Source organism: Zeus faber (assembly GCF_960531495.2).
Source record: "Zeus faber genome assembly, chromosome: 5".
Taxonomy (NCBI): Eukaryota; Metazoa; Chordata; class Actinopteri; order Zeiformes; family Zeidae; genus Zeus; species Zeus faber.
In genome coordinates this window covers 32,620,122-32,646,392 of record NC_137192.1, presented here as the reverse complement: position 1 = coordinate 32,646,392, position 26,271 = coordinate 32,620,122, and the positions used below count along the sequence as shown (strand labels likewise).

General features: G+C 43.1%; 1 protein-coding gene and 1 long non-coding RNA gene across 2 annotated transcripts; both read left to right on the top strand.

Moving 5' to 3' along the window:
• The first annotated feature begins 3,432 nt into the window (after nucleotides 1–3,432).
• On the top strand, nucleotides 3,433–3,933 carry LOC307229914. Its single transcript, XR_013844147.1, has 3 exons — nucleotides 3,433–3,470; nucleotides 3,679–3,752; nucleotides 3,862–3,933. It is a non-coding gene; the product is annotated as an uncharacterized lncRNA (long non-coding RNA).
• Nucleotides 3,934–8,277: 4,344 nt separating this feature from the next.
• Nucleotides 8,278–25,531, top strand: stat2 (signal transducer and activator of transcription 2). Its single transcript, XM_080000193.1, has 24 exons — nucleotides 8,278–8,402; nucleotides 10,502–10,638; nucleotides 10,728–10,872; nucleotides 15,724–15,819; nucleotides 16,433–16,525; nucleotides 16,660–16,738; nucleotides 16,903–16,982; nucleotides 17,457–17,608; nucleotides 18,142–18,300; nucleotides 18,410–18,499; nucleotides 18,584–18,643; nucleotides 19,107–19,127; nucleotides 19,252–19,345; nucleotides 20,087–20,131; nucleotides 21,074–21,157; nucleotides 21,275–21,373; nucleotides 21,554–21,689; nucleotides 21,884–21,936; nucleotides 22,054–22,148; nucleotides 22,486–22,625; nucleotides 22,786–22,974; nucleotides 23,115–23,169; nucleotides 23,560–23,651; nucleotides 24,814–25,531. The coding sequence occupies exons 2-24, from the start codon at nucleotides 10,508–10,510 to the stop codon at nucleotides 25,041–25,043; spliced, it is 2,418 nt and encodes an 805-aa protein (XP_079856319.1). The 5' UTR covers nucleotides 8,278–8,402; nucleotides 10,502–10,507; the 3' UTR covers nucleotides 25,044–25,531.
• Nucleotides 25,532–26,271: the final 740 nt, after the last annotated feature.

Genomic DNA, 26,271 nt, shown 5'->3' with positions numbered 1-26,271 from the left:
ATGATCTACAGGTCGGGTGCAGCGGTTCTTATTCAGCTAATTCATTCATTCATTAATCCAGGGGGTTATGAGTAAGGACCCCGTAAGTGAGAGGGAGGACCCGTCACTTTCACTGGCCCCTATCCCTCTGCCGTAACTTCAAGTGAGACTATAACAAGGAACTAGGTACTTGAACATAAAGTATTTAACGCGGTCGGATGTTCTTTAGGCGGTGACTGTGATTATTAAAGTCATATTTAGATTTCTAAAGTGATATCTATAATTTGCCACGACAGTTTTACAGACCGGCTAATTCATAATGTTAAAAAAAGAATATTTGAAACAGGATAGAAAATGAGAGAAAGAAAAATGGTCAGAAATAGAAAACTGTTGTATTCTGTCTGTAGTCTGTTAATGGGAGTGATCAAATAGATTAGTTTGCTTGTAACGCTTTTAAGCAGGTACTGTAATCAATTACGAAATAACCAGTAACCTTTTTAAAATTACTTTCTGCATTGCTTGGAAATGAATTGTTTGTGGAAAATTCATTGTTTGTGCATGTTTTCATGCATGGTTTGACTTGACGTCAAATTATCAACAGATTTTGTTCATTGTAACAGTTGACAGCAGCATTAAAAAAGAAAAACCTCAAATTCTCCACCTGTATAATCTTCATTCATTGTTTTCGTATAAGTTTTATCAGGTCATATGTCAAGGTGCATACCTGGTTTGCGTACAGGGACTACTGTACTAAGTTTTTTGTTTTAAATGTATCCTTAAATGTTAATAAATTGAATTTTGGAAGTTCTCTTTTATATTTAATCATTTTTATCATATTGTTCTTTGTATAGTAGGTATACATTTTGGTGGGTGTATGTATTAAAATTTAAAATGCAGGGTTTAAATGTCATTCTGAATAAAACTAAATAAAAGCGGGATACTCATTTCTCTCTATTGAATGGTCTATTAAATTCAAGATTGGGTGAGAATAGGAATATTGTACCAGTATGAGTTTCATTCCTATCAATGGATACAGTGGATATAAATATCAGTGTAGTGGCAATCAAGCAACAACAAAAAGCCACATGAGGGAATTGAAAGACATTTCCAACGCATGTTGGTGCAGAAAATTAAGTCGGACATGGACTAGGCAGACATATCACACTTTGTTTATATATAGATTAAAGAACACTGACAAAGGCTGGGTGCACAGCCTGAATCATATAGAAGAACAAGCTTGTAAATGAGAAGCAATACAATAAATACTTGCGCTTCAACATGACAGAAAACCAGCCCAGACGCATACGCATGCACGGTTGAAGTACTGTGTGGCTTCCCAGTTCCTCATTCCCCAGCGGTTCACCCGTGACTCCTCTATGGAGGCTCCATACACTAGGGGTGGGGGCGGATTGATACCAAAAGTATCCATACCGCCATACTACGTCTCGTTTTGAAGATCGCTTTTAGCGTCAATAGGATCGATGCCAAAAAGGGATCAGTTTCTCTCTATCAAAATAAGTAATATGCAATTTTTTTTAATTCTATGATTATATTTCGTCATTTGTGTAATTATTTATTAACCATACTATTTCATGAGTAGTGTGTTGTTTTTGTTGTACGACTAGCATGGTTATACTTTAAACACCAATATGACATTACATCACAATATTTAAGGTTTTTATACCAAACATAATGTAAAAATATGGTATTCTGGAAATGATAATGTTTAGTAAAATTACATTGAATAATCAAAGTGATATATGTTCACACATACCGATCATAGGTCAAAACATTGCTAAAATTGACTGAACTATAAACACCAGAAGTGGTACTGAATGAAGAGCCGTTTGGAGCCTGAAAGAGCCGGCTCGTATTGCTGAGTTGAGCTGATCACTAGTGCCGCGCCACGCATGGCAACTTAGGCGCCTGGTATCGGTATCGGTATTGATATCGGTGATTCTCCCCCGGTATTACTTTGAATCGGATCGAAACCAAATTCTGCGGTATCGCCCACCCCTAATGCCTACTGCGATAACCTGCCTATGCCCTCTAGTGCGCAGGTAAGACAGCCAAATTCACATAACTTACCACACACAACATATACTGTCAGCACACATCAAATTGGCTCCAACAATCAGCCTTTGCGCGCCTAGCGCATTGTAGCCGTCAGCCGGTGCGGTCAACATTTCTATGGTAACAGCAAGCTCCACCAATCAGAGACGTCGCTGTTACACTGTAGGAATATGGGTAGTGTAACGCTTCTACATGACGTCAGAAATAAAACCTGTTTTTCCAAAACAAGGTTGATATCACACAGACCTGTGTCTTCTACAGGAGCAAATACCATTGTTGCAATGTCAGCGGTTATTTATGATATACTGTAACGTATATATCCTCCTTATTGTATTATACAGTAAATATACACTGTACATAATTATATACATTTATATACATTCATACATACAGGTTCTGTGGATTTGGTATTTATTTTCTTTTGTTGCTGTATATAATAGATTCCTATTTTATTATTTACTTGTTTTTTTGTTCTTACTTTTCATTCTTATCTTGTTTATTTTCTTTTCTATTTGTGCTACGGTAGGCACAGTCTCTGGAGTTTGCCAAAAAGCAGTTCACTACATGTTTGTATGTACAATGCAAATTGTACGTCACAAATACATCTTTTGAGTCTTTAAATCGAAATATTATAATATTGTCCCGTTATACCTGAAACACACCCCCGCGTTGTTTGGTGTAGGTTACAACCCAGTTCCTTATCATTGGGATTGAATGGTATGTAAAATTTGTCAAAAGCTGTGGTATGTTTTGCTTGAAATATTATCATTTGTCCAGTTATTTGCCGTTATTCGTGAAATTATGACATGGAGTTGACAGTCCAAAGATTTTTATTGCAGTTGGCAAATATGAACAGGTGTTGACAGGTTTTAACAGATAACAGATGAAAAAAGCATGTGACATCAAATTCCAGACTACTTTTCTGGACTATGGCTTTAGCCATACTGGAAGGTGCACTTTAAGTTCTCTTTGGTAAATTAGTCGCTACTGTAAGTGAGAACTAGAGTGGGTAATGAATGTTTTTCGTTTTTTTTTTAACCAGGCTCTAATGACACTCCCTTTTTTGATGGGCAATTTCTAGCCAAAGACGCTGAGGTGTCAGATTTTGTCAACACAATACCGCTGGCGGTGAAGAAGGTAAGTTTAAGCTATACACTCACAAAGTACCTCTGTAACTAAAGGAACAGGACATGTAATGACATGTCCTGTTCTTCGAGAAATAGTCTTGGCTCCCTGCTCCTTAGTTTGTCAGACATTTATTTGAAACTCATATTGAGTGAATAACTGGAAGGAATGATGCAGTTGTTTTGATTTGTTGTATTGTTGCATTAACAATATTTGAACGCACTACATTCACAGATGCAGGGGAGAGGAACATGTGGGGCCTCTCAGTGGGCAGCAGCGAGGGAGACCTCAAGGTGGGCCGCCAAAGCAGATGAGGAGGGCGTTGAGGCTGCCGTGTGTCAGCATGGCTACCTACTTGAAGCCCTAAATATGTACCCGGGGGTAGATATTTGCCTGTATCTCCAAAAGGAGCTTCTCCCAATCAAGGCACAGTTTTTTTTGCTGTGGATGTGGCATGCAAATGCTGGCCATACCTGCAAAAAGTTGCTGCTGTCATTCCAGCTCTCAACGGCCTGACAGAAATGAAGCCCTTCCTGAGCATCACACATGCAAGAGCTCATGTTACCAAGTGTGAGGTATGTCCGTCATCTGTTATTTTCAATTGAATATGCAATGTGTTACTATGGGAACGGACAGCCTCCAGCTGAATTCCATGCCCATAATATTTGTCCACATTGCATCTAGGTGCTTCATTGGCTGTAATGTACCCACCCCCATTCCACCCATCCTTGGAACAGATAAAAATGGAGTGGTCGGAACCAGGAGGGAGCAGGCACAACTTGCCGGTGAGGAGGTGGAGCAAGTCCACAGCTGCCTCTCACGTTGTGCCCTGACAACAAAGTACATGTCAAAAGCAAGCATCTCACTTTAATAAGTCTGAGTTTGCGCTATCATCTCATATTGTTTATAGATTGCAGACCATAATGTCTGTATTTCTTATACCAGCACGTGTGGACATGCTCACTGTGCATGCATCGGGTTGGAACCGCCACAAAGACGAGACGCTACACAAGGCCCTTTCCACGAGATATGTGAAGTTATGTTCCATATTCGTGTTCGTTATGTCATTGTATTTTATTTTTGGCCAGTTGTTTAGCATACTGAGTTCTTGTTATGACCCGGGCTAGCGGAGACTCAAATGCACAACACGGAGACAGCTGGCAGACTGGGAAGGAGCTTTATTGTGAGCCACTGGCGTGATGAAGGATGAGAACCAGTCGGGCCAGATCGAGAGGACGGGACACCTGGACGGGGCGATGCCAGGGACGGAGGTGGACAAGGAAGGAGGGATCCAGGTTCTGGACAGAGGGACAGGCAGCCAGGCAGGACGGGAATGGCTTCGACGGGGAAGGGAGAAAGTACGATGACCGTACACACAAATTCTCAGAACTAAGCCGGTGCCACGAGCGGTACTAACTGAGTAAGATTAGCTGACGATCTGGCAATGAGTGGATGGTTGACCGTAAATAAATACTGCAGGCTTTGATGATTGACAGACCTCAGGTGTGTGGGGCGGTGCAGGAGGAAGGAGTGGCAGAGGGGACCAGGAAGGGGTTAGCACCAGGCGACCTGTCCACGATAGAAGAGCCAAGGAGCAGAGGAGGCTGTGGGCGTGACAGTTCTATTTGTATTTGTTGTGAACATTTTAGACATCTAAAGGGGCTGTCACAACTTAAGGGGGAGCTGCAGTGCTCAGATGCAATGGCAGTAGCGTGGATTGCTGAAGTCAAGGAATGGGCAGAGAGTGGTAATGACAAAATGGTAAACTGAACATCCATTTTTTTCAGTGAGGCATTGGTGCTATCAAAAACTAGAAATTGCAGTTGCATTGCATATATATTACAGTACACTGAGCTGAATTCCACTCACACCCATATCTACAGAGACCCAAGTAACGGGTCTGCACGATCTCTAGTAGTCCATTGAGGGTCTTCAAGCAGCAAAAACAAACCCTCTACCATCAGAATGGTATGTGGGCTTTTTCTTTAATTTTCTGATGTATGAAAAATGTGTTTATTGAAGAAAAAAAAGTTTATCGTTTTAATATTACATATACATAGCATGTGTATCCGTACATGTGAATTTTTGCAATGTGAATTATTATTATTATGTGCATTAATAAAGTTTCTCCGAAAAACATGTCTTTGTACATCTTTGTAGGCAGCAACAAGCTTTGCCATCGTCTCCGAAGAAAGTTGACAGTAGATAAAAAGCGCCTTCTCCAGGAGATTGAAAAGTACAACAGTGTTGTTGCAGGCCGCTCCAAAAACATTGATGTGGCCCTGGTGGAGCAGTCTCTTGCTGGACAGAGCCGTGGGAGGACCATGGAAGTGGTTTGCATTTATCCAATGCTTCTAAAATGTTCTACAGTATATGTGATACTGAAGTATTCTCTAAAATGGTGGTTGTGTAATAAAATATGCATTTTGGGGAATTTTTTTTTTTTTTAAATGATTACTAAATACTGTTGCTATTATGGTTCCATTACAAAATGTTATGCTACAGTCTGATGTATTGATGTTACTGTTCAGGATCATTAGTACCAAAAGCATCAAGAAAATGCGACATGACCAGGACATGCTGACAACACGGCTGCAAGAGGAGCTCCCTTTCCTGGTGTCGGAGATGGCCCAGCACTGTACGTGGTTGCAGAAGCTGGCAGTGGTCCTCAAGACAGCTTGCAAGATGCAGTAAGTTAACGAAAAGTTTTGGCTATCCCATTAAACGTATAAAGCTGGTGATGCCCAAAGGCCAGTCTCAGTATACATTAAGTTAGATGTGTTGTAGACACCAAGTATATAACTTGTCTCACATAGTTACTGCTTACTTAGAGTACTTCATTCAGCATGAGTATATTCTAATACAAGCCTGACTTTAAAAAAAATTATAACATATATATTGCTCAACTTATCGTAAAGCACATTTTGTGGATTCATTTTTTTTATTATAGTGTGTATGTGAGCTGCATTTATTTTGATAGTACATGTACAGAATTTTAGTTAATGCTATGTATAAAATAAAAATGTTATTTTAATGATGAATGGTTGTATATATTTTTTTTATCATTTAAGTCTTATTTAATGAAAATCATGTGTTACGAGCAGTTAATTTAGTTGGGGAATATACCTGCGCTGTCAGAATTCATATGTCATTTGCAAAGCCCTGAATTATATGTCAGGCCATTTGAGGTGGCGCCCCCCTATTGACACCACCACCCCTCTAAAAGTACCTCTAAAAGTCCAGAGCTGTCCAAAACAGTTGACCTTATTTTGGTAGCTCTTTTAATTACTGAGATAGACAGCAGGGCTTCCAAGGTGACCTCTGGTCGGGGTTCAAAGGTCAACATCTCAGCCTAGGGTCCTACGCGATGAGACCTTCCCTAAAATGGGTTTGGTTTTGTTCTACGACAAAGTCATAAAAATCCAACCCTGCCATGGCAGTGGGGTGCCAAGTGTAGATTCCTAGACTACTCACAATGGAAACGGGATGAAATCAGGGGAGGGTTTTTTGGCGGGAGTGGGGGGGTGCCTGGTACCGTGCGGATGAGTAGATGTCATCTCATGTCTGGTTCACGTTTCATTGCCTCCTACCTCCACCCCCATGGACCGCGCAGCCTCAAGGCCTCAGTGCCTAAATGAAGTCACGTTTAGGCACCTCCACCCTGGACCGTTAGCTGGAGGCGTTTGAGCTCTAGCTCCTTTGATTCGTCTTGATGAGAACACGTCATCTGAGCCCTTGTTTGTAACCTAACTACCGTGAGGGCCTGCAAAGGTCAAAGATTTGAAAAAAAATGTCGGGAGTCATTTTGCCGCCCGGAGAAGGACATGCCTGGCACCGCTGGATTCGTCTCGACGAGTAGATTGGATATGACCCTTTGTTTGTCACATGGGATAAAGGGTAAGGCCCCCAATGGGGTCCCCAAAGCAGGGGCCTCGCCTAAATGCTCCCAAAACGGTGACCCCGACGCGGGCCTTTTCCATGGATCAATATAGTCACAACTGAGACACCGTTGGAATCAGCTTAATGTTACGATTTTATTTCAAATATCAGATTTCACATGGACTTTGAATGGGTGTGTGTGTAGGCATGTGTGGAGTGTCGTGTGACAATTAAAGATTAAAGGTTATTCTTCTTAAAGATTCTAAAGTTTCTGAAATGATAACCACTCCTTTTGGGGGGTGAACCCTAATGATAATACTACCACTACTACTAGTAATAATAATAATAATAATAATAATAATAACAAAAATGTATTATTATTATTATTAGTGGTAGTAGTATTAGTATTACCATTATTAAAACGCAAACAAGCGCAGTTTAATGACATTGATAAGTGAAAGACGTTTTTAACTTAAAATGCCTGCGGGGTTGGGGATCATCGGACATGGTGAGATCAACATGTTGTGATGTCATTTTTAAACAGCGAATAAGCAGAAATCACAACGATTTTTTTTTTTTTTTACCACACAACAACCAATAAAAGCAGTGGCGGTATTTCACACACAAAACGTATTTACAACAACACACAGAACAAATGTTTGTTTAAATCGCTTTCGTCTCCAATATTTGTCCTCACATGACCCAGCCAGGGTTGCCAGGTCTGTGTGACATAACCAGCGTAATGGCCAAGCGCTTGGGGGGGGGGGCAGTCACGGAAGACGTGTCCTCGTTACGCACGTCCTCCGCAGCCACATCCATCAACCGTGGTTTTTTTATTCTTATTCACACATCCCATCCGTGTAATGAGCGTAATGAGCCCCATTCCGCGGGGAAAGCGCGGACCTGGCAACGCCGCGCGACGCCGATTTCCTGGAAACTCTGCGACGGGGGCCTAAGTTTCTGTCCTGCGCACAACGCCCCGTCGCCGGGCGATTGGCACACGCGTCGACCATCCGTGCGCCGGCGGCCCCGACCGCGGTCCACCAATCAACCTCGTCGGCAACGCCCGCGGCGAAACCGCCGACGCCGTCCCGGCCATCTCGGCTCGTGGCGGCGCCCGGCGTCGGTGGCGACGGATCCAAAATGGCGCGTTGGCGCCGCCGGCAGGGGGAGCGGGGGCGGGACTAGAATCAGCCAATGGACGGAGGGACGGAGAAGGAACGAGGAGATCCCCCCCCGCACCGACCCGCCGTGTGTGGCGATGCTCTCAACTCGCCATATTGTTCATGCATTAGCCGCAGAATAATAGTTTCGAGTCGTTGTCCGGTAAACCGGACTGCACAGAGGTGAGTACGTGGATGTGTCTGACCTTACTCTTACTGTTGTATAGCTACAGCACATGTACACAAGTACTACTACTACTTATAATAATAATCATCATAATAATAATAATAATAATAATAATAATCATCATCTTTTTTTAAATACAAATAAATAAACAAACAAACAAGTAGATAGATAAATAGATTACCTTTATTTGTATGGCACCTTCCAGGGGCTCGATTCCGACTCAGAATTTTGTCAGTTGAATCGGATTCGGCTGCTCAATCGGAATATTCGACTATTCTGGCGGGGGGGGGGGGGCGGGGCAGAACAGAACAGGTGTTGAAGTTCCAGCTCAAGAGGTCATTTGTCACATACGTTTAAGATCACGGTCGAACGTATATGCAGTGAGACGTCACGACACCCGGCGATTGCGCACAATCAGCTCAATAAGATCTGAAAACGCTCAGACGGTTGAAGAAGTGGTTCCCGTCCGCGGGCAGCCTGCGCGGCCGGTGGACGCTGCGTCTCCCGGTTTCTATCCGTCCACAGCTGCTTTCACCTGGATCCAGCCGTTCGTGACGTGTAAATGCACAACTTTATGTCGGTGGTGATGACAGAGGGATGTGTTTGTGAAACTTCAAACGTCTCTTCTGACACACGCACCGCAACCGTGACCAAGGAAGTGTTCGCAGATCTTATGTCGTGGGACATTTATGTGATTACAGGCAACACTACAGTATTGTTTCTAATGTTTATATGAGTTTATATGAGTATCCTTGTTTAGGCCAGTATTTGGAAACTAGAAAACATTTACTGATGGGTTTGATATAGAATAAAGACATTATTTCTCTTGCAATTATCCCTATGCCTCTGTATTGTTTCACCTGCTCTGTGCCCTTGATTAGAACCAATTCAGGCCTTTTTACCTGTTGAAATACATTTAAGAGGCCAACGCAGCCCATAAAATGCAGTTTTCCACTTGCCACAAAGGGATTTCAGCTCCTACCCTGTCACTGAAAGGTATGCCTCAAAATGACTTGGTTTCATTCATTATGCATAGTTCCATAACCAAGTCGTTTTGAGGCATAAATAACCTTTCGGTGACCAGGTACGAGTGCCCCGCCCCCACACTGTTTTTAGGTGTTTTAATTTGGAGCATCGGGGCACGGAGAGCCGTTCCATTCACACATATAGAAATATATTTAGGATTCCCCTTATTTATAATTCCTTATTGAAATTACGTTTTAGGAGTCAGTTAGTTGGTCTATTAGAAAAAAATTTCCTAGGACATATTGTGTGTTATCACCGGGTGCGTTGCACATTTCACTGCATATATGTATGAAAGTAACTATATGTATGTAACGAATAAACCTCTTGAAACTTGAATCTTGAAATGTTATCCCTGTGCATTTTGTGAGCTTCTATCTGTTTTATCCTGTTATTGTAATGAACACTGACTGACAAAAAAACAAAACGACTGATGGGTTTCCGACTTATGAATCCCCTCGTCGACTTTCGGGGGCAGCCCTACACCTTTTATACATAACACGTGACTCAGTGCTTCACATACGCAAGTGGTAATTGTCTCAGAGTAATTATTTAGTATTCAGGGGCGGTATGTTTTGCTAGATTTCACTACAATTTCTGAAAATAATAGAATATGAATATAAATGTACTCTCTCTCTCCTCTTGGGATGGGTCAATGTGTTTCTCATATTAACATATTAACTGTATGTTAACATTTTACGTCCCGCAACCCAGCCCCCTATAACCCATATTGTAATTCAATATTTATAAATACATGATTGTAGAACTAACGGAACTGCTGATGAATAAAGTTGAGCCGGAACCAGGCATGACTGACCAAGATAAGATAATGAGTTGGCTGAGGCTCCAAGGCTCCTTATTTGGCCAAGTTTTTAAATGGATGAGGCCGATGGACAAACACACCCAGAGTCCTGTTATGTTATGCTGTGTGTGTGTGTGTGTGTGTGTGTGTGTGTGTGTGTGTGTGTGTGTGTGTGTGTGTGTGTGTGTGTGTGTGTGTGTGTGTGTGTGTGTGTGTGTGTGTGTGTGTGTGTGTGTGTGTGTGTGTGTGTGTGTGCGCTTTCTCACTCAGGCTGGGATGGCTCGGTGGGAGAGACTGCAACAGCTGCCCTCCGTCTACTTGCAGCAGCTGCATGAGATGTATGACGGCGACACCTTGCCTATGGAGGTTCGGCACTACTTGGCAGCCTGGATAGAAAAGCAGGAATGGTGAGACTACCTTTCCAGATGTCAGCCAACATGCCAGCCTGGAAAGCACACAGTGTCACTCAGTGGTTTTTGTCTGTTTTGTTCCCTAGGGACCGGGCGGCGCAGGACGACAGTTTAGCCATGTACCTTTTCCAGGTGCTGTTGGAGAAACTGGATAACCAGTACAGTCGCTTTGTCCAGGATGAGTCGTTTCTGATGCAGCACAATATTAGACGGCACAAGCAGAACTTTCAGGTCGGTCTTGCATTGGGTTCACATACGCATAGGAAACAAAAACCTAAATATGCACTGGTCTGGTGGGTTTAGAGAATGGAAACATTGAAGGGGGAAAAATAAAACTGAACAAAATAACTCATTAATATATTGGGGTGGGTTATTTTCCTTTGTTTGCGCTGATCATTCTCCTTTCTCTCTCTCATTGTCAGTCAGTGAACAGAAATCAACAGTTGAGAGGTTTCCATTCCATTTCCGGCTTCATTCTGAAATCAGATAGAATGGTTTTCCACTACATTTCCATTTACATTTTACATTTAGTCATTTAGCAGACGCTTTTATCCAAAGCGACTTACAAGGGAGAATGACATTCAAGCTACATTGCGACAGAGATTAGTGTAACAACAACATTCGTGTAAGAATAAATACTGCAAGGTGGTGCTAAGTAGTTGTAGGTTAGGACAGGAGGTACTCACTGAAGAGCTGGCTCTTCAAGTGCTTCTTAAAGACAGAGAGGGAGGTCCCCGCTCTGGTCATTTTTGGCAGCTCGTTCCACCAACGTGGAACTACAAATCAGAATAGCCTGGATTGCCGTGGCTATATGGCCGGCAGAGCCAGGCGACGCTCATTTGACGAGCGCAGCATCCGGGGGGCAACATGTGCTCTTACAAGAGCATTTAAGTAGGCGGGAGCATTCCCAGCAATCACTCTGTAGGCCAGCATCAGAGACTTGAACTTGATGCGGGCGGCTACAGGTAACCAGTGGAGCTCGATGAGCAGCGGGGTGACATGTGCCCTCTTTGGCTGGTTGAACACCAATCGCGCCGCCGCATTCTGTATCATCTGTAGTGGCTTCACCGCACAGGCCGGCAAGCCTGTTAAGAGGGCGTTGCAGTAGTCGAGACGGGACATCACCAAGGTTTGTACCAGCAGTTGAGTGGCATATTGGGTCAGGTACGGCCTGACCTTTCGGATGTTGAGTAGTGCGAAGCGGCAGGACCGGGAGACCGCGGCAACATGGTCCGAGAATGTCAGTTGGTCATCAATAATGACACCAAGATTCCTTGCAGCCTTGGTAGAGATAGAGACAAGAGATAGAGAGTCGATTTTAATATCAATGTTGTGATAAATACCTTGTTTGGCCGGGAAGACCAGCAGTTCCGTTTTCGCCAGATTAAGTTGAAGATGATAATCCTTCATCCACGTGGATATGTCAGCGAGACAATCCGAGATCCGCGTCGAGACAGTAGGGTCGTCGGGCGGGAAGGACAGATAGAGTTGAGTATCATCCGCATAGCAATGATATGAAAAGCCATGTGAGCGGATGATCGGGCCCAGTGAGGTGGTGTATATGGCAAAGAGGAGGGGTCCTAGCACCGAGCCTTGGGGCCCCCCTGTGGTGAGGTTGTGAGGCACAGACAGCTGGCCTCGCCATGTCACACTGAACGAGCGCCCAGTAAGGTAAGATTCGAACCAGGAAAGTGCACTGCCCGTTATGCCCATACTTGAGAGTATGGACAGGAGTATGCTATTATTGACAGTGTCAAAAGCAGCTGATAAGTCAAGCAGAATGAGAACCGAGGATTTGGCAGCAGCTCTAGCAGTTTTTAAGGCCTCTGTCACAGACAACAGGGCTGTTTCGGTGGAGTGACCACTTTTGAAGCCAGATTGAAGTGTATCAAGAAGGTTGTTTCTTGACAGGTACTCTGTAACCTGTCTAGAGACCGCCCTCTCTAAGGTTTTGGAAAGGAATGGGAGGAGAGAGACCGGCCGATAGTTTTCTACTTGATTGGGATCGAGTGAGGGTTTTTTGAGCAGTGGTGCGACCCGAGCCGCTTTGAAAGCGGAAGGGAAAGTGCCGGAAGTTAGGGAAGAATTAATCACATGTGTGATTGCCGGGGTGATAGTCGGTGATATGGCTTGAAGGAGGTTAGATGGGATCGGATCTAGCGGACAGGTAGTAGGACGGCTACATGTTAGTAGTTTAGATACCTCACTTTCAACGAGGGGGGTGAAACCAGGGAACGATGAGCCTAGGGCTGGAGAAGACAGGTTGTGAGTAAGTTGATTAGTGAATTGGCTGCTGATGGCTGCCACTTTGTTAGTAAAAAAGGAGGCAAGGCAGTCAGCAGTGAGGTTAGTAGCTGGGGGAGGTGGTGGAGGGTAAAGCAGAGACTTGAAGGTGGCGAATAACTTACGTGTGTCTGTGGCACCGTTGATCCTACCGTTAAAAAAGGCCTTCTTGGCAGCAGTGATGCTGGAAGAGAAGGAGGACAGCAGTGTCTGGTAGCTTGCAAGATCCTCAATTGTTTTGGATTTGTGCCATTTCCTCTCGGCTGCTCTGAGGTCAGTGCGCGTTGTCCGGAGGGTGTCAGTCAGCCAAGGGTGCGACTGGGTTGATCGAGCAGGTCTGGTGGATAGTGGACACAGGCTATCCAGACATGAGCTCAAGGTGGAGCAGAGGGAGTCAGTGGCATCATTAACCTGCAGAGAGGGGAAAGTGCCGTGGGGTGGAAGAGAAGAGGAGAGCACAGAGGAGAAGTGGGTGGGAGACAAGTTGCGGAGATTGCTGCGGATAGTAACCATGGGTGGGGAGGTGGGGGGTTGTTTTGGTAGCTGGACATTGAAGTGGATGAAGAAGTGGTCAGAGAGATGAAGAGGAGTGACCCTTAGGTTGTCCGTGGTACAGCTCCGAGCAAGAATGAGATCAAGCTCTTTGCCAGCCTTGTGAGTCGGTGGAGTCGGGACCTGTCTTAGGTCGAACGAGCGAACCAAAGACAGGAAGTCAGCCGAGCTCGCACTGTCCAAGTGGATGTTCATGTCTCCGAGGACGAGCATGGGACACTCATGCTCAGGAATTGATGACAGCAGGGTGTCAAGCTCATGTAGGAAGTCACCTAGTTGTCCTGGTGGACGGTAGATGACGACCACATAGACCACACCAAGACGGCGTGATATTCAAAGGAGGTAAAGTTGTTTAAAGGCAGCAGTGGATTAAATTTCCATGGAAATTAGCAGGCCAGTCCCACCACCACGGCCAGATGGTCTGGATGTGTGGGAGAATGTGTAGTTAGTGGAGAGTGCAGCCGGGGTTGCGCTTTCTTCCGGTTTAATCCATGTCTCAGTGAGAGCAAGGAGCTCCAAGGAGAGGTGGTTGGCATGACCAGAAATGAAGTCTGCCTTGTTAACTGCAGATCGACAATTCCACAAGCCAACAGAGAAGGAGGTCTTTGCAGAAGATGTTTGCTGCAGGGACCTGAGGTTACCCGGATTGCATCGGCATATGGTATAACGAGGCTTTCTGGGTGACCTTGAAGTTGTAGTGATGCGGTAGTAGCACATTTTGTATGGAGTGAGAGAAAGAAGGCAGGTTTGCCTTGTTCGGTTGACGTGCAGAGGTAGACGTGCGTCTTTACACAGAGCGACTACAAATGGGCCAACGCTTGAAGCTAACGCTTCAAGGGCAGGACCATAAATAGGTGATAGAATACAGCTGCTCATGTGATTAGGGTTGCACCTGGCTAAGAGCACGCCCACATAAGAGAGGACTTACCTGAATAGGGGGTGTGCCTGGAACACAAGCTTGTTGGCAGATCAGCAAATAGCAGTGAAATGTGCAGAGTCAATCCAGTAGTCCAAGTTGCAATACTACAATACGAGCAGTGATACACTACACAGCAACCTCAGCACTAGAGCTCGACTCGATTTAAGTAAACCTAGTCATTTGCAGGTTTACCCGGGTTTTTAAACCCGCTTATTTTAGGCGATTGGTGCCTGTCCTCTTTTTTTTTTTTTTTTTTGTTTATTCTGGTGCGTCACGTTCGACGTCACAAACACGCCGGAATCCAACAGTAGAGTACAAGCAGCATGGAGTATCCATGGGCGGGGACCGGCTTGTTGTGGTGCTGGAGTGACTTGGAGCCCGGGGGGGAGCGTGGGGGTTCTCTGCCGTGCTCCCCACGGTGTGATCGCATCATGCTGGTAAAGGGGCCAAAATTAGTGGGTTGACCCAGGTGTCCTGTTCACATCAAAGTCGATTGGAGGTCGAGGCGATTAAAAACCCGGGTCTGTTGCAGGGTCATTTAACCTGGGACTGAAACACGGATTTTACCTTTTACCAGGTTTTTGGTTCAGTGGGAAAGGTGTATAAGTTGCGAGGGGGGGCACCATGGATCTTGTTGGAGCTTGTTGTTCCGGGACATCCCACAGATGCTCGATCGGATCAAACATCTGTGGGATGTCCAGCACCATCCACATGATGTAGAAGAAAATGTGATTCATCAGCCCAGGCCATCTTCTTCCATTGCGCCATGGTCCAGTTTACACTCACATGTCCATTGTAGGAGCTTTCAGAGGTGGACAGGGGTCAGCATGGACACTCTGACCGCTCTGTGGCTACACAGCCCCATACACATCAAGCTGTGATGCACTGTGTGTTCTGACACCTTTCTATCATAGCAGCATTAACTTTTTCACCTATTTGTGCGCCAGTAGCTCTTCTGTGGGATCGAACCAGACGGGCTAGACTTTGCTCCTCACGCCCATCAATGAGCCGTGGGCGCCCATGACCCTGTCGCCCGTTCACCGGTCGTCCTTCCTTGGACCACTTTTGGTGGGTACTAACCACTGCATACTGAACACCCCACAAGACCTGCTGTTTTGGAGATGCTCTGACCCAGTCGTCCAGCATCACAATGTGGTCCTTGTCAAAGTGGCTCAGATCCTTACGCTTGCCCATTTTTCCTGCTTCCAACACATCGACTTAAACAATTGACTGTTCACTTGCTGCCTCATATATCCCACCCCTTTTATCTTATTATATTTTTTCTTCTTCCATATCTTGGTGTCTAACTGACCTCCGTGGACCCACAGACGTACCAGGAAGCTCCCAGAACTTTGGCTAGGAACATCATGTGGTTCCTGAACAAGGAAATTGAGATTCTGGAGAGTGCTGATCTGGCTCAGCAGGTTAGTTTGGTTTTCATGCAATCTTCCATACAACTGATTGTGAGTGACATGTCCAATTTATATTTAAAAAAAAAGATATATATATTTATATACTGTACGTACGTACGTACGTACGTACGTACATACGTACATACATACATACATACATACATACATACACACAGTTACCTTGACTTACGACTGCATCGACTTACGACTAATCCAAGATACCAGTAGCGATAGTCGCGAAAATTTGTATCGACTTGCGACCGACTGCTCCAAGATCAGTCAGCGGGCGACCTACATCGTGTGTGCACGTAGTTCGTGGCTTATCGATATTTTTTTCATATTTTTGTTTGTGCTGTGTATTTTGTTTATTTTCATCCTTCATGATTTCATAAATTATATGGGAAAAATTGCTTCGACATACAACTGTTTTAACATACGACCGTTCTTATAGAACGAATGATAGTCGTAAGTCAAGGTACGTACGTGCGTGTGTGTGTAATTATTATTATTATTTATTTTTTTAAAACATTAAAAGATAGTTTAACTTAAACTTATTTTTGCTCTCCAATTATTTTAAAATGTCATTTTGAGAGACATGTCTCTCATGCCGCTGTCTTTCTCTCAGGTCCAGCTGTTGCATGTGGAGCAGAACCCCATGGAGATGGACAGACAGCACGACCTAGAGTGTAAAATGGCCGGCCTCGGGAATAAAGTACAGGTACATTTCTCTGTTGGCACTTGATTTGGAACGTGTCGAGATGTCGGGGCCTCTTCTTATCTTTCAGGTATTACACTAAATTAACAGATGGAGTTTCTGACTTTGTTCAATGTTTCCTTTACTTTTGGGAGCAGTGTATGGAGCGCACGCTCATATGTCTGGAAGAACAGCAGGATGAGTTTGATTTTAAACACAAAACCCTCAATATGGAAGGTTAGTAAACTGAGGTTTGTGAATTTTGTCTTCTGGAAAGGCTTTTAATTTAGTTTCCACCAATTTCAAGGGTGGGGGGAAAAAACGGTTACCGATAATTAGAATTTGAAACTTTTTCTTTTGAACTTGGTCAATTTGGTCTTTGTTGTTAAATTTTCTTGCAGTGGTGGTTGACGAGGCAGTTAAAAACGAGCATACGAAAGTTCTGCAGAATCTTGTCAACAGGCTGGATAACAGCAGAAAGGTACAGTATGAACATCAAGATTCAAAATTTCAAGATGTTGATTTGTCACATACATATACAGTACATACATGCATACATACTGTATATGTAGTGAAATGTCATTGTAGCGCGCCCGGAGATTATACACAGTTTTTGATCAGTTTGTACTTACTAACTGGCACAATGGCTAATTAAGTAACTAACTAAACTCACTGATTCCTAAAACAAAATTCAATTAGTAAATAGAATAAAATAAGAGTAAAAAAAGGGTAATATACAAAGTAGGAATACTAAATAAAAATAAAAGGAATAAACTATTATGGTATTTACAGAAATGTGCCGTAAAGTGGCATGTGAATAAAGTGAGGTAGTATGTGTGGAGATATACAGTACAGTATTGATGATTCCACTTGTTGACTTTCAGGGAGCCGCCCTGTGCATAACCCCTCTATTCGTCCAGTTTTTGTCTCTTTCACATTTTCATTGTATTCTCAGGTGATGCTGTCAGCTCTAACAAAGCTTCTGGAGGCAGCTCAGGAGCTGCAGGAGGTTTTGGTGCAGAAGGAGCTGGTGGACTGGCAGAGAAGGCAGCAAAGAGCCTGCATCGGAGCGCCGGATAAAGTCTGCCTGGATCAGCTCGAGAAGTGGTGCGTTCAGTTGTTCCTTGAGTAAATAAAATAATGAATAAAATAATCCTAGTGCTTAATCCTTCACATAAAAGGTTATTAGGAACCAAATGGTCAGTCAGTGCTAAAGTCTAGGCCTACTGGAAAATGCCAAATGTGGGCGGCCCTATCATTGCAAAGAGATAAAATGAATGTAAATATCTTCTTTTTTGGTGATTCAGATTTTGACCAAAATGACTTTATACAGAGCAGATGAATGTAACTCTTTAATAAAGTCTTTAAATTCAGATTTCACATGGACTTTAAGTGTGTCTGTGTGTGTGTGTGTGTGTGTGTGTGTGTGTGTGTGTGTGTGTGTGTGTGTGTGTGTGTGTGTGTGTGTGTGTGTGTGTGTGTGTGTGTTGTGTGTGTCCGCCCGCCTTCCCTACTTGGCCATGGGTAACCCAAGGATTTATGCATTCAATCTGCACAGTTTATGGATTGAGACCCATAAACTCGCACTTTGGAATAAAGCTCTGTGTTTGTCCTCTCACACATTGCTTCTTGTTTCGTAGGTTCACCTGCCTGGCAGTTTGTCTGTTCCAGGTGCGCACGTTCTTGTGCAAGCTGGAGGAGCTGATGGTAAAGGTGACCTATGAGCAGGACCCTATTAGGATCCAAAAACCAGCTTTGCAGAAGATGGTGGACACCCTCCTGACAGACCTTCTCAAGAGGTCTCGCTCAATCAAAATAAACACTCTTAATTGTTGCACGCACCGCCCGCTGCGCCTTAGCGTTCATGTTTGTTAATGCTCTCTCTAAATAATTTCTTCATTTTTTAAGTTCTATTGTGGTAGAGACTCAGCCGTCGATGCCTCAGGGGAAAGGCTATTTAGTCCTCCGTACCAACGTCCAGTTCTCTGTGAAGACCAGGTCAGTGTCACTACTTCAAAGCGTCCTGGTGTCTTGGCCCTCACCTTTTCTTTGTGTCCAACATCTGCCTATGAAAACTTTCAGGTTCCTTGTGAAGTTCCCAGAAATGAACCATCTCATGAAGGTGACCGTGTCCATGGACGGGTGAGAGGAATCGTTCGGTCTTTTTGTGTTATTTACTTCCTGGCCAGGTCAACGTATGACATCTCACTCTGACCGACAACTGAGATTTTTCTTTTAAAATGGTCTTTTGTTTTGCATCGTTTGAGTTGGGCGTCTGGGCTCTACTGCTCAACAATCCTGGCGAGGTGTACAGCAAACATAGGCATACTTAATGAGCTAGAAATACAGGAGTGATTAGCTCGAATCCCCTGTTGGATAGAAGAGTGGAGCCCAGGGGTTGTGGAGGGAAGGCAGCAAAGCCGGTAGGGCGGGAGGATTTGGCTGCTTAAATAGGCCGGCCCATAAGGGCGTGGAAGCTTGTGGCGCTGTCAAGCTGTCCAAAAGATATAACCCCACAAGCTGAGCATCATTACAATCTTGTCTTTGACCAATTGCAGAGTGATGTTTTAACACTAATCCTTTTCTTTTTCCCCATCCTCATCAGGGAGGCTCCTCAGGTCAAAGGGTAAGAGATCCCTAAAACAGACACTGACTTGGCAAGCTCAACCAAATGTGGTTATTGCTGAGCAGGCTCACTCTGTCTGCATGTTCACTGAATAGATTTTTAATGGAACCCCCTGTGCCCACAGGTATCGACGCTTTAACGTACTGGGCACCAACAGCAAGTCCTTCAACATGGCCGAGAGCCAGAGCGGAGGCATGGTGGCAGATTTCAGGCATCTGGTTAGTGCCGCTAGTCTGGTTTGGTTTCATTGGCCGGGGATAAAATGTCAAACTAAAATTGAAAGTGTACACATGCTGTACTTTGCAGCACAACACTTATCAGGATGTTCTGTATCAGTCCCTCCGGGAAGTCACGGTTTTGTGGTCGCAGTAATTCATGCAAATTCAACCAATATCTGCAATATTTGCGATAGCTGGCAATTTTGCAAAATCGCTGTACCTTTTCTGCATTAAATGGCCAAACACACACATCGCTTTCACCTGCCATCCTCGGCAGCATAACAGTAGTGTTGTAGAGATCTAATGGCTAGTGGGGTAGGCTGAGTGTGTTTGAGACGGAGCCATTGATGAGGTTCAAAATTGCGGAGTGGTTTTATTTTCCTTTTTAAGGTGCATGTGGTTTATGCTCTGTAAAGAGAGAACAAAAAACACCAGATCAAATCTCAACAGAAATGGTGTGTGATATAGTCAAATCAAATATTAAATAAGGAAATTCAATTACAGGACACACACACAACATGGCTGAGGTGAAAAGAAAGAACCAAAGGCGAAGCACAGTATTTTCAAATGTTTTTAGTAAACTTGATTGGTTCTTTATATTTAGAAAATAGTAGGAAAAAAAAACCCTCAAATCCCAGAGGGATTGTAATTCCCTGTAAAGAGGGAAATGTAATTACAAATGTTCCGATGTTGCCAACAGATGATGCTCTGAGTCATGGTGCTGTCTGTTGTTGCTTTTAGACTCTGAAGGAGCAGAAATCTGGAGGAGGCAAAGGAGTTCACGATGTGAGTTGAATTTATCAATCTTAAACTGGTCATCAATGGCATATTTTGTTAAAATATGCCATATTTGATATTTTCACATATTTATCTATCTGATCTTTATCTTTATTTATCTTATTTGTCTGAAACTGCCATTTAGTGTGTATGCGTTATGCAAGTGCTCCTCTATATGCTGTTGGTCCGCAGTTCCCGGCAAGAATACACTGCTGGCGCATGTGCAACAAGTGAAAGTTAGCAGCGGTGAACTTGATGAACCAGCACAGACAGTAAACTGTCAACATGGATGAACATTCACAAAAACACCACCGCCCGTGGATGTAATATATAAACCTCCACCCCGAGTGACCTAGAAAAGCAAGTCAGTCGACCGGAAGAGGGCAAACTTTGGAGAAAATGATTTGACCGTCGTAGAACAGAGACGCGGGTAAAACCAGACGCAGACAATCTTTTGGATTGGCACTTTGAGGTTTCAACCACAGTTGCAACCACTTAGGCTCCACTTAGGCCCGATCCTTTGACTAATTTGCATGCAATACTCTAAGTTACTACCTAAAGCAACAGTTATTTATATAGTTTAATTGATTAACAAGGAATTAAAAAAAAAAAAAAAAAAGAATTACAGTATTTACAGGTTGAAGTATTTACAGTTCATATTTATAGTAATGCAATGATTTAATTGTTCATTCCTTGCTTTTAAAATGTGTGGATACTTTAAAACATAAAATCAAATTTATATTACATTTATTGTATTTGGGAATAGGTGATAGGGTTGGAGCTTACTAGTAACATGCACCTTTCATTTGTTTATATTTATTGAGAGGAGAAGGTGGGCGTCACCTGGTGTCACTCAAGGCGAGCGGGAAGTGGAGCCACACAGTTTTTTGATCTCTCCATCACTTTTCTTATGAACGCTTCTCGTGCGTGCGTGCGTGCGTCCTTTCACAGATCTCACTGAGTGTCACAGAGGAGCTCCACGTCATCAACTTTCACACTGTTTTTGAGCTGTCCGGCCTATCAGTTAAATTACAAGTGAGTCTTAATTCCTCCATCGTTGTGTCAGGTCTTTGGCCGTCTCTACGTTTCTTTTCGGTCACAGGTTTCCTTTATGGGTGATGCTTTCTGCGCCAATGTTTTTACCCAACACAGACCTCTTCGCTCCCTGCCGTCATAATCTCCAACTCCAGCCAGCAGCAAAGTGCCTGGGCTTCCGTCCTCTGGTTCAATATGCTTTGTCAAGACCCAAAGGTGAGAGGTCGCAGTCACTAATACGCTCAGCGAGCTGGTCTGCAACTTAAGGGTATTAGTTTTGTGTGTGTGTATGAGTGTGTCTCAGTGGGGTCCCCTCAGCATTCAGCCAAATTCAAGGTGTGTGCGTGTGCGTGTGCGTGTGCGTGTGCGTGTGCGTGTGTGTGTGTGTGACTCCAGGATATCCTGTTCTTTGCCAGCTGTCCGATGGCCACCTGGGAGCAGCTCCGTGAGATGCTGAGCTGGCAGTTTCTCTCGGCCACCAATCGGGGACTGGATGACACCCAGCTCGACATGATCGCTCTTAAACTCTTTGGTGAATCCTCCTTCTACCCTTTGCCCTTTTTCTATGTTTAATGTGATTTAAAAAAATATATAATATAAATGCATATAAAACAATGAAAGGAGGTCTTTTGAATAGAAATAGTTGAACCTTGTTGTATTTAAAACAGGATATTATTTCCGTGAGGGCGTGTGCTTCTATGTGACATTGTCTTTGCGTTCTTTCAGGACCACAAGAGAAATACGAGGCATGCCAGCTCTCCTGGTCTAAATTTAGCAAGGTAAAAAAAACAAGACGTTCTGTGTTTAACTTTCTCTGTAGTTGTCCAATGTTTTGTTTGCCAAATAATCCCTCTGGGTGTGTCAGTGATAGTTCTCCCCCCCCCCCTGCACTACAGGAAAATTCACCAGAGGTCAGCTTTACCTTTTGGGTGTGGTTTGATGGAATCTTGACGCTGGTGAAAACGTACCTTGAAAACCTGTGGAGAGATGGGTGGGTGTCGTGAGTCACTCCTATTTCTGTTGTTTATTTTTGGCAATCTGTTTATATTCGACATTTTATTTTTAGTTTTTATTCTTATCCTGTTTATTTGTATTATTATTTTTATTCTCCGTTTTTTACCGGACTGTTAAGCTTTATTTATTAATGCTGATGGTCTGTACTGAAGTGTGCACCACACCTCGCCAGTAGGAATTCCTAGTATATATAAATGTACCTGGCGAATACACAATACAATTCCGATTCTACAACTGACCTGCCTAGTATTTACCTACCTCATTTTGTATTCAAATTAAGAACTGACAAGTAACGACACACATTTTTACTGCAGCTCTATTATGGGCTTTGTAAGTAAAGCCAAAGAGAAGACCCTGCTCAAGAGAAAGCAGAGAGGGACTTTCCTGTTGCGTTTCAGTGAAAGTCAAAGAGACGGAGGGATCACCTTCTCTTGGATAGAGTACACTTCAGCAGGTGCGATGCGTCCGAAGCAGGAAGACAGACACGTTACATTTAAAAAAAAAAAAAAAAATGTTTTAACCATGCAGAACACAGTACATGGATAAGAAAAGTTGACACAGAATGGTTGCATGTTTCGCAATTTCATCCTTTTGTTGTACATGGGACATTCTAGGCAAGCCTTATGTGAAGTCAGTGCGGCCCTTCACCAAGGTGGACATGTCCCAAATCCCCTTCCACGAAATCATCAGGAACTTCCAGATGATGGAAGCAGACAATGTCCCAGAGAACCCCCTGCGTTACCTCTACCCCAACACGCCCAAAGACGAGGCTTTTGGAAAATACTACACAGAGAAGAGCGGAGGTGAGTTTACTGAGGAGACTTTGTTGTTGCCTGTGAGCCACTCTGCTTGCTCTTAAAATATTTCTGTAATTTAAAATGCTTTTGATGAAGGACATAACACGCTGCTTCATGCCCTTATCCTTTTTTTCCCCCTCTTTCAGATGACAGCCCATACATAAAATACATCAAAACCAAGCTTGTCTTTGTTTCAAACGAGTGAGTATATTATTTATTATCCTTACATGAAATAAAACAATAGAAATCTATTCGTAACATCAGATAGACTTTATTGTCTACTTAATTTGTCTTTGAAACAAAAGTGCCTGCTCTATGAAAACGACATGTAAAATACAATCAACCACATAAAGTATATAACCACAGCATAATGTATACAGTGCATGAATACATTCATAAAAATGCATTCTTCTGAGAGTCCTGAGACTTCATGACCCAAAATCTCACACAAATTCACCTGCTTCCCATTCAATTTAAACCTTAGATTTAGTCATTTATTTTTAGTATTTATTTGAACCTTATACAAAACGTCCTTTTTAAGTGTCACGTGCGCAATTGGTTGTAATGGCTGTTTGTGATTGGGCACTGTAGGAACAAAGTCGATGCTAAGTCGCCCATGTGCTCTGGTATGGCAGAGGGCGAAGGCCTGGACTCAGTGAGTGGATTGTGTGGAGAGGCGGCTGGTGAGTCCCGGCTCGCCGTGCTGTCCCTCCCTCCCTGACAGCCAAGTCCAAAAAAAAATCACCCTCTCTCCGTTTGTCGTCCTCATCTTGCCCTTTTTTTCCAAATGCATCCAAGTCTGGAAAATGGCTTGCTATCCCTGTCGGTTTGAGGCCATTTTAGCGACGCCAGTGGCGTTTTCTAAATGTCCTGTGTACGTGGCTTGTGTGGTGATGTAAATCATGATCATTATCAATCATTCTTGTATTACTTTAATCACAGTCAAAGATGGGTATTATACAGTTTTGGACAGTAGCAGTTGCTGTTGGTAACAATTTTAACCAGATGCAGGAAGGAAAGATGTGACCAAACCAAAATCCCAAATGTATATTTTTAATTAGTACATCAATAGCTTTACAAGAAAAATCAAGTACAACTAAAGAGTGCTTTCCAAAATCTACTCCGCGAAGTGCTATTTCTTCAGAAATGACACTTCAGTACATGTCATTGAGTACACGTAACTAGTTACTACCCACTTCTGGTCACCCTAAATACCAACCATTATTCATCTAATACTGTATAAAACACTTCTAGGTCACCACTTTAAGGAGTGGGGTTTATTTCCACGAGGTTGACTTCTTGTGATCACGCTCGGTGCTACCGATCAGTTGATCTGCATGCGCCCCTAAAAATAATATCAAACTAAACACAAGGTGGCAGCGGTGGCATGAACTTTTGATTTGGAGCTTTACTACTATACTAACGTGTGTGTGTGTGTGTGTGTGTGTGACCTCTTCAGAACTTTTGGGGACCATTATTGTCATCTTCTTTGCATAGTGTGTGTAAATATGTATGTATAAAAATGTGTGTGTGTGTGTAATGAATTTACATGATATGTCTATACAGAGGATAAAAATGCATGTGTTTCTGCATATAGTACATACTGCATCTATGCAAAGAAGATGACAATAATGCTCCCCAAAAGTTCTGAAAAAAGTACTGAAAAGGTCTAGGGAAGTAAGTTAGTAGTTCAGCATGTGTTTGCCCAGAATTCTTCCTATAATAAACAAAGAATTGAGTCTTGTTTTTCATTTGTTAAGTGAATGCAGCGTATCACAGTAATGAAAATCGGAGGTGCCATCGAAGCAGGAACATTGAATTGCTCTTGTTGTCTTTCTCCTCCAGGCCTCGATGAGGAAGCGAATCCCATGGAGCCGCTGGGAGCTTATTCCGACCCCATGCTGTCCGGCACCGCTGCACCGTTGCCGGAAGACAATCTGTTCCAATTTCTCAACGATTCCAACAATTTTGACTGTGGGGACTTCCAAGGAGACAACGAGCTCCCCGAACTCTGCCTGCAGTTAGATCCACAGTTCCCCATGCTGCTGCAGCCCTGCGGAACCTCGTACCAGTGAACCTCAAGGGTAGACCGTGTATAATCCAATTCATTAATCAAACATAATAACCAAAATAACAATAACCTGCAGCTGTGCCCTTCACCGCTTACACTTCAATATTTACGTGCATCGCAGTTTCAACCTGGTTCACTAATCCAATCCAAGTCTTGTCATTTTCTCCAGCTTGTTCAGTAAACATTCAATTTAATCTTTTTGACATCTCTTAAGTGATAAGGACGATAGTTGATTTTAAGTGAAGTGATCAGTTTTCTGATAGAGGACTGTGATAAGTAAGCTCTACAAAATTCTACAGGTGATTCCCATATCTTCCTAGTTTTTGCAGAGAATGTATGGAAAAGACATGAGCTGGACTCATAAAGTTGTTCACTTTCACTGATATTTTTTTTTTTCTCTACATTTAATATCCTGTGGATACGTGCCATAATGTTATGAGAAATAAATAGAAAATAAAGATAGATGTACTTAAACCACTGTTTTAAACCACACCATTGTTGTAAGAAATTTATTTTCAAACAAATGATATGATCATTTAATCGTATGTATCGAAATGGTTATTATTCCAGACAATCATTTGTATTATGTATCATCATTACTTCCACATGAAATTGATGATTTTCCTTTAACATGAGGTTGTCATTTTCGTAGTAAAAATGTACAGCCTCTGCTCCTAGGTGTGTTTACCGCAACAGACACATACTTATTGGCTACACCGCAGGCCAGTCACGCCATTCTATTTCTAGAGGTCATAAGAGACAAGCTACCAGTTGAGAAATGTGACATTTTCACAAGTTCCCGAATTGCTAAAGTGAGACTTGCTAGATTGGAAATTCCAAAAAACAATGAAGAGAACTAGGACAATACGCGGTCTGCTGTTGCAAGTGGTCTGTATCTTACTCAAGAGGTATTGCCTATGTATGTGCCACAAGCTAAAATATAACCTCAGGATATTTTTCACCACAGTAGCATGACAGGAGAACACCACTGTGGTGATGATAATTCCACTCAATGATATTCATACGTCACATACATTGTTTGGTTCATACTGGACAAATAATAACATGAAGACAGGATTAAGTATGTCTGTGGACAACTTACAGCAACAAAGATCTGTGCATACATTCTTGTCCTGATAAACTAATTAACATTTGGCCAAGGCAGAATAAGACATGCATGAGTGAAATGTTTTGCTGCTGAATAAACTTGGAGTTTCTACATATACAGTGCA

What these genes read in the sequence shown, in the direction of transcription:
- stat2 (XM_080000193.1), top strand. Translation starts at nt 10,508, where the DNA reads ATGGCTCGGTGGGAGAGACTGCAACAGCTGCCCTCCGTCTACTTGCAG. An exon ending in GCCTCGGGAATAAAGTACAG is followed by an intron (nt 16,526 to 16,659) that starts GTACATTTCTCT and finishes TTTTGGGAGCAG; the next exon opens with TGTATGGAGCGCACGCTCAT. An exon ending in CAGTTCTCTGTGAAGACCAG is followed by an intron (nt 18,500 to 18,583) that starts GTCAGTGTCACT and finishes GAAAACTTTCAG; the next exon opens with GTTCCTTGTGAAGTTCCCAG.